Genomic DNA, 12901 nt, shown 5'->3' with positions numbered 1-12901 from the left:
CAACAACGTTGAGCGCCACATCAGAAACTAGTACACTTTATTTTATGATTTAGAGGAACAAGGACATGTTCAGATGACCAAATTGGTATTCCTGACTTGGTCTAATGGCCAAATTCTCATTCCCTCAATTAAACAATTACAATGCACATGCAACCAGTTCAATCAACAGAAAGTCGATAGGTTTAACCATCAATATTAGAACTTTAACTAATCTGAGACAAACTAGACATACAGTTCAAGCTTTCAAAGCATCTTAAACTTAAAACAAGATAACTAACTTTCCTTACTTGGCAAATGACCCAAAACAATTAAGAACCCCTAAGTACCCTTAGATGCATAGATAACCCAAATTGCCCCTGCGAACAATGCAAATATGATCAAGACAGAATACTAGAACCACTATGTTAGGTTTATAGAGGATGAGGTTCACTAGGGAGATACAACATCTATAAGACAAATAAGATCTGAGTCTAACCACATAAGGGTTTGATATCACTTTCTATCCAAAACCTTAAGACAATGAGTTAATGGGTTAATGGGTCTTCACTTTTATATGCTGTTCCACTTTCTCATTTTTACTCAATGTGAGACTTGGACTCACATTTAGATTTTCAATACATTGACCAACAAAAGATTTATAGATCAAGTTCAAACATTACATGCAAGATGATTAAAAACTACCTACAATAGAGAGAACAATTGACCAATAAAGGGACAGAGAATCAATTTATTCTATTGGAAAAACCAATTGAATGATCTTGTAAAGTTTACCACCAGAAGAAATCCTACAATCTCTTTCAAAAGAATGAGTGGTTGGTGAGATATCTTAAACAGAATGGAGAAAGAGTTTTAATAAAAGATTTTTAGAAAAAAAAAATGTATTTTAAAGTAACGAAGTTTATTTATAAAAATTTTATTTATAATTTAGAAGCTTAATATTAAAATAACCTAATATCGTTATTCTAACTATACTATTAATTTTAAAACAAATTTCTATACTCTAACAATTTAGTTATCATATCATATCTTAATTAGTAAATTTTAATATTTATTAGTTTATTGAACATTTAAAGTTTACCTTACTGGTAAGATATATTTATTATAATTTGTTTCAGTTATAAATTGGAAAATACACGAAATAAAAGCATTTTTTTTTTAAATTTGCTCAAGTTTTTAAATCGAAATTTTCTGTTAATAATTAGTTCTAATTCTGAAGGGTAGTGTATTTTCTTATGATACTTTATTCTATGTAAAGAAAAAGTGCTTTGCAACAATATATGCACAAGCAACTAGCTAATTACCATTTGCTAAATTAAAATTACCTTAAACAAAATCATATGAAAAACTGTTTACAAGGTCTTTGCCCTATAAAATGATAAAAATATTGGACTATAAATTTTAAATGGTGAAAAAATCCATACATAAAAGGCTACATTAATAATTAACTTGATGACAACCAGAAAAAAAGCATGTTAATTAATGACGAAAATATCTTTCCTCTTTTATTTTTTTCAATTTTTTTTTTCTGTTTCCTTAAGATTATTTTAGAAGTATAATGTATTGAAAATGAATTTTGTGCCCCATTTACTCCACTGCAAGAAGTAGTTACAAAATTAATTTTGCTGTCTCCATAATTTATTTTTCTGCTCTGATCCAAACTGTAGGCAGCTTCAACTCCCCCGACAAAATCGGACTTCCAGATAAACATAAAGACAAATTTTAAATATATTTTCTTTTAATCACAGTGAGATTTATTCTATAACTTTACATATATATTTTGATGAGATTTTTCTAAAAATATTTTGAAAACATTGTATAAAAGAAAAAATAATAACAACAATTGTAAAACAAGTGAATTTCATGTGATTTTTCTCTTCAATTTATAAAAAGCAAATAGAATAAATATGAAAAGCTCTAATAGTTCAAGTAAACCCTAATTCTTATTTCGAAAAACAAAATAAATAATTCTTAAAACATTAGAAGTACTTAATTACACTTCTATTAGTTCATGCATATAATTAAGCAATTTTAATATTTTAGTTTTCCTTGTAGTTGTGTCACACTGTTTATTTAAGAATTGATTTATTTTTTCCGATAGAAAAAAAAAGAAGAAAAATGAACATAAATTCTTGATTACATACATTTGATATATAAAATCTTGTTTAATTTTAGCCTTCAATTTTTTAAATTCTTGTCTTATTCTAATATTCTAATTTTCAAACATCTTTTTCAATTGTGTTATTCATATATAGTCATCCAAATACATCACATCGGATACTTAAATAACAAAATTAAAATTTGGATGAAATTAGAAACATAAAATCAACACTTTATAACATCAATACAGCTAAAAGATATGAAAAACTAAAGTTAGAGACATTTATTATTCTCTTCTCAAAGCAAAAATTATCTAAACTTTTTGATCTATATATCTACCCTACACGTTCGCCATCAAAGCCATCAATATAGCTCACTCATTTTCCCTTTTCCGCCACTATAAATATGAACACTTTCCAAGAACATCACACACAAATTTTCAGTGATCCTTCGTTTTCTTATACCCTAAACTATTCCAAACATGGCTTCAAAACCTGGCATACTCACCAATTGGCCATGGAAGCCTCTCGGGAGTTTCAAGGTTCCATGCTTATTTTTTCATTATTTTCTCATACTTCATTCTTACTCTATAAGCTAAACATGAACTCTTGTTTCATCCTCTCTTCTTCATACCATTTTATCCTTGAATGTTGCATGTGGTTTGAAAGCTTCCAAAACTTCCATAGTTTTAGACTAAATTTTCAACTTTTATATATATTGATGGATCTTTATATTTATATTAACAAGATATAATATATATCAAGTTCAAAATCTTTAAAGATAATAAATCTATAATTATGTTTTTGTTGGAAGTCCCACATCGACTGCAGATAAGATAAGGTTAATTAATAGTATATAACTAGTGCAAATCTCGTTTTACAAGTTGTTTTTGTGAGATTGAGTTAAATTTAAAGTCTACTTCAGATCGTTTTATTTTTTATTTAATATAAAACTTAAACTCATTTAAATTTATATAATAAAGTAAAATAGACATTTGAATTGTTGTTATGGTGAATTAACAATATAATATATTGATGGTGATGACAGTGGGTGATTTTGACACCATGGATTGTGCACAGCACTTACTCCTTCATAGTGAATGATCCAAAGAAGAGAGACCTTGGTTACTTCCTCATCTTCCCCTACATGTTGGTCAGGATGCTGCATGACCAACTTTGGATCACACTTTCCCGCCATAGAACGGCCAAAGGCAAAACCAGAATCGTTGATAAGGGCATTGAGTTCGAACAAGTCGATCGAGAAAGTAACTGGTTAGTTCTTAAGCGATGTAAAACTATTAGATATATCGAAAAAATGATTAGTCAAATATATCGAGAAACAACCGGTTAATTCTTAAATGACGTGAAATTATTGTTGAATCTATAAAAGGAATCACATAAAAAATTGATATCACTCTCTACCGACGAGTCTTTCCTTTATACGGACTTTCATTTGGATTACCAATATATCAAGATTATGATCATGTTCATAAGTATTATTCATGAGAATTGAGAATTGAAGACTAATATATATTACCAAACTTTATATATACAACAGTTCCTAGATTGCTTAATTTAACGTTAAAAATATGAAATTTTTGCAGGGATGACCAGATCTTGTTCAATGGGATATTGTTCTACGTAGGTTCTATGTTAATTCCAGAAGCTTCTCAGATGCCCTTGTGGAGATTGGATGGTGTGGTTATCACTGCTCTTTTACATGCAGGACCAGTGGAGTTTCTGTATTATTGGTTGCACAGAGCACTTCATCACCATTTTCTATATTCTAGATATCATTCTCATCACCATTCTTCCATTGTCACAGAACCTATTACTTGTAGGTTTTCCATTTTCTTCTTATAATTATTTTTCTATTTTTTTATGCATATAAAAAACATACAAATTTTACTTGAAAAATCAATCTTTTATTGTGTTAACTACAAGAAAATATCCTTATTTTTATAACATAAATGGGTAATTAATCAATGTATTGAATCACTGTTTTTTCTTTTTAAAATGATCATTAATACAAATAACTTTTTACATTTGTTATTTTATAAGCTTTTTACGTAATCACATAAAACATACTGAAATCAATTTAATCTCTTAATTTAATGGTTTCCACTAAAATACACAAGCTTAATCATTCTATAACATAATGTTAATTGTTAAGTAAATTTTATTATTTATATTTAGAGCACAAAAAAAAAGAAAGATAATGGATGAATTATTGTCCTTTTCCAAGGCACTATTGTCAAAGAAACAGTTTTTATTTTGTGAGAGAAGGACCACATGAATTATTCATATGTTGTTTTGAAGAGAGTGCATGTGACTTTAATTAGTGAGAGATATATATAGTTGAGATCTCAAAGAATTAATTAATTAATTAATTGAGTTGTTGATGAATTTGGCAGCTGTGATCCATCCATTTGCAGAGCACATAGCATACTTTTTGTTATTTGCCATTCCACTCTATTCAACTGTCGTCACAAGAACAGCTTCCATAGCATCCTATGCTGGTTATCTTGCATACATTGACTTTATGAACAACTTGGGTCACTGCAATTTTGAGTGTATTCCAAACTCCATTTTCTCAACACTTCCCTTCCTAAAGTATCTCATGTACACTCCATCGTAAGTTTTTCTACCTCTTTTATTTATCATTAATTTAAATTATATTATACCTTTTAATGTTTATTATAATTATGTGTTGGAAGTCTCGTATCGACTAGAGATAAGACCAATTTATAATATATAAGTGAAATGCAAACTTCACATTTTAAACTAGCATTGTGGGACTTCTAACATTATATTTTAAAATGTGAGGTTTACATTCTACCTATATATTAGAATTTTATTTTTAGTCAATGTAGGACTTTCAACACACATTATAGTGAACTTTCATTTAATTTAGTTTTTTTTTATGTCACTTTTTCGATCAATATTTTAAAATAGAGGGTTGTGTGACATTTTCTGGAATTATGAACAAAAAAGGTGTACTTTGCTTTTATATTATTACATGTAATAATATAATTTGATTTTACAGAATTATTAATGAAATATTTTAAGTATATACTACTTTCTTTACGGTTAAATTTTTAAAACATTGGTTTTTAACTTTTATAGGTTTAAAGTAACATTAATTATATTTTTACTTTTTGCTTAAGCTTTACCTAATTTACGTGCATCTAACAGAATATCAAATGATTATTTTACTTAACTATAACCTTCTTTGAATAACCTTATTCCACATATAAAAAAAAAAAAATTCAGGAGTATATTATGAAAATAATTATTTCCACAATTTATTATATGAACCTATATCCTTCATTCACATTTTCATTACAAATTTTTCATTACAAAGCTCGACAGCTCAATAGAAGTGACAAATGTGGGTGAGTGTTGCTTTCATATGTTTGCATCAATAATGGTGGTGTGGGAAAAAAAAATCCGTGAAAGAATTAAATGAATTTTTATTTATTTAATTTACTAGCTTAGTGAAAAAAAAAAAGTTAAATGATTTGAAAATAATACGTATTTGTCATGAAACTATTGCAAGGTAAAATTTTGTTATAGATATAATGAAAATAGGAAAGGTTATTACATCATATATGTTCTATTTTAAGGTAAGATTTGGTTATCAATCTAAATAAAATAATATAAGATAGGTTATTATGTCACGATTTATATATATATATATATATATATATATATATATATATATATATATATTTTATCTTGAAAAGTCAAAGCATTATTATTTTTTGTTGTACATAATTAAAGCTATATGGATTATATAGTGATCCAAGTAATGTATAACTAACTAACATTCCACAAAATGTGGCTTCAGTACAAAGGTGACACATAAGGAACAACTACTTCATATTGCATTTAATCATATTGTACTAAGCATATGAAAAATCAATTCTAACTAGGTTGAAATTAGGGAAATAATTTAATGCAATGCAGTCCTCTTAATTCTACTATTTACAAACACTGACATTCAACAACAAATGATACACGTGGAACATAATCAAACGTCTGTTTTACCTAATTGCGAATCAAAAACATGTACTCAAATATGATAACATGTTTCTACGTGTCTCACTTTGGTTGGTTTCAATGTTTAAAAGTGGTTATTAGTTCTTAGGTTTACTTATATTACGTACAAGGATTGCATTAAATTAATCATTATCGTTTGTTCATATGTTAGTTTCCTATTCATATGATTGAATTACATTGATTTCGGTTATTTAATTCATTAATGTGTCACCTTTGTAGTGAAGCCAATTGTAGTTCATCAACTATGATTCAAACAACCAACTATGATTTCTCATAGTAGAAATTTATGTCACTTCAAAACAATATTAATTATTCTTATTGAGTTTCATAATTGCTGAGTTTTTTTGTTAGAAAATGGTGATAATAGATGAGGATGGATGTTTTTTTTTTTTTTTTTATTGATTAGGAAAGAATATACAAAAGTTGTTTTAGTCTAATTCATATATGAATTCACATTATTTTTAATTCAAAACTTTAAAATATTTTTTTTTTATAATAATTCTTAATTTTATCATCTACTTTAATGTGATATTTAAACTCCTGTGTGGATTATTTTTATAAATCTTTTTAAGGATAAGTTTCTTCATATGATATATTTTATATGATGAATTAAATAATTATTGTTATGGTTATGATGTTATTATGTTGTGTTAGTCTGTGTTCTAAGTCACTCATCAAAATAAATCAATAACTTCGATACTAACAAAAATTTCACATATTTCTTTTTAATGTTACATATTGTGAAGATAAATAGATGAAATCAAATATTTCTACATAAAAGTTATTAAATAGTAATTAAATTTAAATAAAAAAATAATTAATAATTATATTAATTAAGTTAAGTACCACTTTGTAGACTGAAAATAGTTGATTCTAAAATAAATTTTATTACTGAATTAGAATCTAAATTAATCTATATTATTACTTTAACTAATTATTATTATGGATTAAACTAATTATTTGAAAGTGGTTTTTAACGATTCTACAAAATCGATTTGTAAAAAAAGGTTATATTTACTTATATATTATAAATTGATCTAGAGACTTTTAATATTAATTATTATTATAATCCTAAAAATTACTAATTACTATTATTGAAGTAAAGTTTGTTTTTGACAGGTTTCACTCACTGCATCATACCCAGTTTAGGACAAATTACTCACTGTTCATGCCAATTTATGATTACATGTATGGTACCATGGACAAGAGCACAGACAGCACATATGAAACATCATTGAAGAGAGAAGAAATTTCACCTGATGTTGTTCATCTGACACATCTCACAACACCAGAATCCATTTTTCATCTGAGGTTGGGATTTGCTTCCTTAGCCTCAAAACCACAATCTTCAACATGGTACCTTTATTTGATGTGGCCTTTCACTCTTTCCTCTGTTCTTGTCACTTTGTTTTATGCCCAAACCTTTGTCATCGAGAGGAATGCTTTTAAAATGCTCAATTTGCAATCATGGGTTATACCTAGATTCCATGTCCAAGTAAGTTTCCACTTACATTAATATATATTCGTGTAATGATATCATGATATACTTTTACATTCATTTGACACAGAGTAAAAAATAAAATAATCATAAAAGTATAAACTTTTGTATTTTTTCAAGAAAAAAAAATAAAAGTAAAAAAGAACAGTGTCAAATGAATGTAAAAATTTTAGATGTGTCAAAGAATATTTTTTTATATATTTTTCTTCCAATTTCAAAAAATGTTTCCTATAAATAATATTCACACTCTTTACAGTACCTTTTCAAATGGCAAAGTGAAACTCTTAACAAACTTATACAAGATGCAATACTTCAAGCAGAGTCGAGCAATGCAAAGGTTCTAAGTCTAGGTCTTTCAAATCAGGCAAGTAACTTTATTTTTTTTAACTTTATTTTACAATTTACTTTGTTTCTTATATTTCTTTTTATTCAATTAAGATCCAAATATTTATTAAATAAAGGTAATTTTGCTAATCCATTGAGTTTAGGAATCAAAATTAGACCCCTACGTGTATAAAAAAATTAAAAACCATTTTGAATTTTTATTCAAAACATTTTATGGGCCAAGGTTTCGCAATTGGACTCGCCCAAGGGTCCACTATTGACAAATCTTGAAGAAAAATAGGCCTTTACTTTCTGCACCACCACCATTTCTTTCACACCCCTCAACTTTTCAGAATGACCATTTTACTCTCCTTAAAACGTGAATTCCAAATTACATTTCGAAAACATTTAATGAAATTTTCAAAACAAAACTTTTAGAATAAAATTTATGGATTAGTATTTCCAAAGCGTAGGAAGTACATTGTGGAATGGGGATTTATAGAACAAACTTTTCATAAAGCATATAATCTCTTTCGTAATGAGATTTTTAGAACACTCTTACATGAAATATGTTCTGGAAAGAATTTTTCAGAACACATGAAATACTTCCAAAAAAAACTTTTCAGAAAATTTTTTATTTCTGCATTTTCTCTCTTCTTCGCAGCAGGATATAGTGCATATAGTAATCAGGGGGTACAATAAGCAATAGTAAGAAAATTATCTTGTTAATAACACAATCCAAAATATTGGGAGATGTTACATTCTTCCCTCCCTTTGAGGGGTTACTCCATACATCACCCAACGTTGCTCCATGCATCACTACATTTTAAAAAATTTCAAAACTATTATTTATATTTTAAAAAAAATCCTACACTTCCACTTATTTTCTTTAACAAATGTTGAAATCTGTTGAAGAAAAAAATTCTTCAACGAATTTCGACATCCGTTAAATGATTTTTCAAGCCTTCAACAAATGTCAAAATTTGTTGAAATTTTTGAAAAAAATTTCGAAAACGGATTTCGAAAGCCGTTTAAAGAATTTTTGGAAATTTTAACATGTTTCGAAATCCGTTAGAGAAGGGTATCTTTGGTATGTGGTGGTGCAGAAAACAATGTGGAATGGTGTAAGGAGTAATCCTTTATTCTTTTGTGTGTAATAAAAATGAACTTATTAGATGCATTAATATATTTTATTTATCTTTCATGTATATAAATTGTTTATTTTCATTTAAAAATAACATGATTTAATTTTTCTATGTTCATAATATTATGGTTAAATAAATTATTTTTTGAATGGTTTTACAGGGAGAATCACTGAATAAATATGGTGAACTTTATATCAAAAGGTTTCCTGAGCTTAAGATAAAGATTGTGGATGGCAGTAGCTTAGTTGTGGCCATTGTTCTTAATAGCATTCCTAATGAAGCAAGTGAAGTGCTTCTTTGTGGAAAACCTAATAAGGTTTCATATGCCATTGCTACTGCTTTATGTGAAAAGGGTACAAAGGTATGTTTAGTTTTATTTAAAATGTGCAATACTTATAATTAAGCATGATTATAAGTAATTAAAACTTGCTAATTAAGTCAATTTTTGTTATTAGGCATATGTACACAGATAGGTTAAAAATAGATGACAACAAAAAAAAAACCCTAATTTTAATAGGGACTATTTTTGTAATTTTATTATTTAAAATCTACACCATTGTGGGAAACCCATAAAATTATTATGCATTCTCTTAAAATTTTATATGCTTAAAATCTTAAATAAATAAGTTTCAAAATCTACCAGAAAGAATGAATACATATAGTTTAAGCTTTTTAGAGTCTAATTTCGATAAAATTTTATTTATATATATTAATTCTAAATTTTTTGTCTGTAAATTTAAATAATGTTTTCGTTTATATTTTTAAGTTGGGTTTTAAATTTCACTTAATTTAAAGATATATATTCATGTAATATATAAATTTCTTTTTTATCAAAGTGAAGATTCTGGAGCTAAGTTGAACGAGATTAAATAAGATGACCTATACATAAAAAAAGAAAGACTTGCAAAAAATATTATAAGATTTTAGATTGAAAATGATTTTAATAAATGTTATATACAGAATTCAACAAAAACAAGGGCTGTTAGACAAAGTGTAGACATAATTTCACGAATTAATTAATATATTCAATAAATATTGGAATTAAATTTTGATATAGAAGTCTCCTTGCATAATTGAATTTGGAATCATACTTTTCAGGTTACAACTATGTACAAAGATGAATATGATGATCTTGAATTAAGACTCTCCGATGAGTGCAAAAAGAACTTGGTTTTCCCAGGATCCTACACTGCAAAAGTAAATCCCTCTAACAATGTTTTTCTTTCAACTTGATAATTTGAAGAATAATGATATTTTGATAATATTTTTTGATAATATTTTAACATTATCTACATGTTATTATGTGATTGGTCTATGTTGATTTTATAATTACTATTATTAATTATTGAATAATTTTGGACCAATCACATAATGACACGTAGATGATGTTAAAATGTTGAATTCAACTAATTTGAATGAAAAAAATGAAGAAAAGGATATTATTGAAATCATGGTTTTGATTTGTATTTGGAGATTTGGCTTGTCGGAGAACAATGTAATGAAGCAGAACAAAAGAAAGCAGCAAAAGAATCATTGTTCATTCCTATTTCCCAATTCCCTCCAAAGAAACTTCGTAAAGACTGCTACTATCACAGCACACCAGCCATGATAGCTCCACCTTCATTGGTCAATGTGGATTCTTGTGAGGTAATTATGATACGATGCAATTTTCGTTTGAGAGAAAGAAAAACATTAAAAAAAAACTATAAATGAATTACTGTGTTAAGTTTTTCTTTTTCTTTATCGTCAAATGTTATGCTATTTCATGTTGAAAGTCTCATATTGACTAGAGATAAAACTTATTTATAGTATATAAATAGATACAAATCTATCTTAAAGATTAGTTTTGTGAGATTGAATTAAGTTTAAAGTCTATTTCTTAACATTTCAAAAGATAAACTCACACTTTTCTATCTTTCTTCTAATTTTATCACTACATCATTTTATAATTTCTAAAAAAATAGATAAAGGTATATATATTAAATGTGTGCATTACAAGTGTTAAGAAGTGGACTTAAGCCTAACTCAACTCCACAAAACTGATTTGTAAGATGAGCTTTGCACTTACTTATATAGTATAAATTGATCTTATCTCTAGTCGATTATGTGAGACTTCCAACACATTTCCCTCACGTCGAAGTATATACATTTAGAGTGTGAGACTAGGCATGAATGGATGCTCCGATAGTAATCCGATAGTGAATGCAACAATATGTCCACACAAATCTCACTATGATAGGTTCTAGCCTGACTCTGATACCATGTTAATAAAGTGGATTTAAACCTAATTCAACTTGACAAAACCAGTTTCTAAATTATAAATTGACCTTATTTCTGGTGGATGATGTGGGACTTCCTCTTCTATTACCGTTTTTCTTGTACATATAATGGATATTAATCATTTTCATTTCTTATCATAAGAAGTTTGTCAATTGAATATTTTTCTATCATGGTTTTATGCAATTTTTGTTGGCAAAATGAATTTGACAATGACGAATTTGCATGTACAACAGAACTGGCTGCCGAGGAGAGTGATGAGCGCGTGGCGCGTGGCCGGAATAGTGCATGCCCTAGAAGGTTGGAACGTTCACGAATGTGGAAATTTGACGTTTAGCGTTGAGAAAATATGGCAAGCAAGTCTTGGACATGGCTTTAGGCCATTCAATATTAATTCCTTTTCTTCAATTCTTAATCAATTACCATAATATACCATTCTCAATTAATACATATGTATCACTCAATTAATTAAATAGCTTATATATGGTGTTTCCAAGATGCAATTAATGTATTAATAATATCAAATTATATGTGATATGATATGGAGCCTCTCAAATAATATCAACATAATATTATCTGTTTTAGACATTTAACTTTTGTTACGATTTTATTTTTAAAAGTTAAAAAAAAAATATCGATCTTGATCTCAATTTTTAAATGATATAAAACTATTAAACATACTCAAACAATATATATTATTACGGTAATTATATATGTTTAAATAATGCATAAATATAGTCTTTTGAAAGTTCATGTTTCTTAATTTCTCATGGTAATGAGATGAAATTTCCCTGTATTTTTCTTGTTTTTCTCATTATAGTTTCATGATTCATTATAATGAGAGTTGAGATTTATACTCACTTGTATATGTAATTTTATAAATAATTAACATGATGTAAAAAGTTAATTTAAAGTGCATATTAACTTTGTGATAAAATTAAAATGAAAATAGTTATAAAATGTTGGTAGATTATAACGGATAACAACAAATTAAACTAAGTTTTAATTAACAAATTTAAATTTATGTAATTCTGATCATTATTTACATTAAAGTAATTCTAGAAGAGCGGACACTATCATTATTTAATATTAAATATCTAAATAAATAATTATTAAACAAGATGAATTGTATTTTGCAATTAAACTCTTTTCACTTAATGATACGAAGAGTGGATAGATATTTCGTCTATATAAGGTATTGATTAAGTTCATGTTGTCGTTTAGTCAAGTAAACATTTCTTTTATTTTTTTCTCTCTTTATAAACGGATAACATTTAGCTTGTTTAAGCTTTCTTTTGCATCTTATTTTTATGTATTTTAAAATGTTTTGTTAGAGACATTGACTTGACCTATTCTGTTTCCTAGAACTTTACTTAATACCTTTTTCAGGTATAATAAGCATCAAGCGTTTAGTTTTAACTCTCTTAGTCACTTTAAGCATAACATTGTTTAGTCGTGTGTTTGGGTCTTCTGACCTAGATGTTTTACTATTTCATAAG

General features: G+C 27.0%; 1 protein-coding gene across 1 annotated transcript; it reads left to right on the top strand.

Annotated features, from left to right (window-relative positions):
- Positions 1–2504: 2504 nt before the first annotated feature.
- LOC106772995 (protein ECERIFERUM 1) lies at positions 2505–11990 on the top strand. Its single transcript, XM_014659654.2, has 10 exons — positions 2505–2638; positions 3145–3368; positions 3701–3933; positions 4511–4730; positions 7278–7653; positions 7913–8020; positions 9286–9486; positions 10224–10322; positions 10599–10772; positions 11639–11990. Exons 1-10 carry the CDS (start codon positions 2579–2581, stop codon positions 11828–11830), a joined length of 1887 nt encoding a protein of 628 aa, XP_014515140.1. The 5' UTR covers positions 2505–2578; the 3' UTR covers positions 11831–11990.
- The last annotated feature ends 911 nt before the right edge of the window (positions 11991–12901 follow it).

The sequence above is a fragment of the Vigna radiata genome, chromosome 9 (assembly GCF_000741045.1).
Source record: "Vigna radiata var. radiata cultivar VC1973A chromosome 9, Vradiata_ver6, whole genome shotgun sequence".
Classification (NCBI taxonomy): domain Eukaryota; kingdom Viridiplantae; phylum Streptophyta; class Magnoliopsida; order Fabales; family Fabaceae; genus Vigna; species Vigna radiata.
This window is presented reverse-complemented; position numbering and strand designations above follow the sequence as displayed.

Excerpts from the sequence above, each read along its gene's own strand:
- LOC106772995 (XM_014659654.2), top strand. The coding sequence starts at position 2,579 with ATGGCTTCAAAACCTGGCATACTCACCAATTGGCCATGGAAGCCTCTC. Across the intron at positions 3,369-3,700 it reads GTCGATCGAGAAAGTAACTG|GGATGACCAGATCTTGTTCA; the intron begins GTTAGTTCTTAA and ends AAATTTTTGCAG. Across the intron at positions 4,731-7,277 it reads TATCTCATGTACACTCCATC|GTTTCACTCACTGCATCATA; the intron begins GTAAGTTTTTCT and ends TGTTTTTGACAG.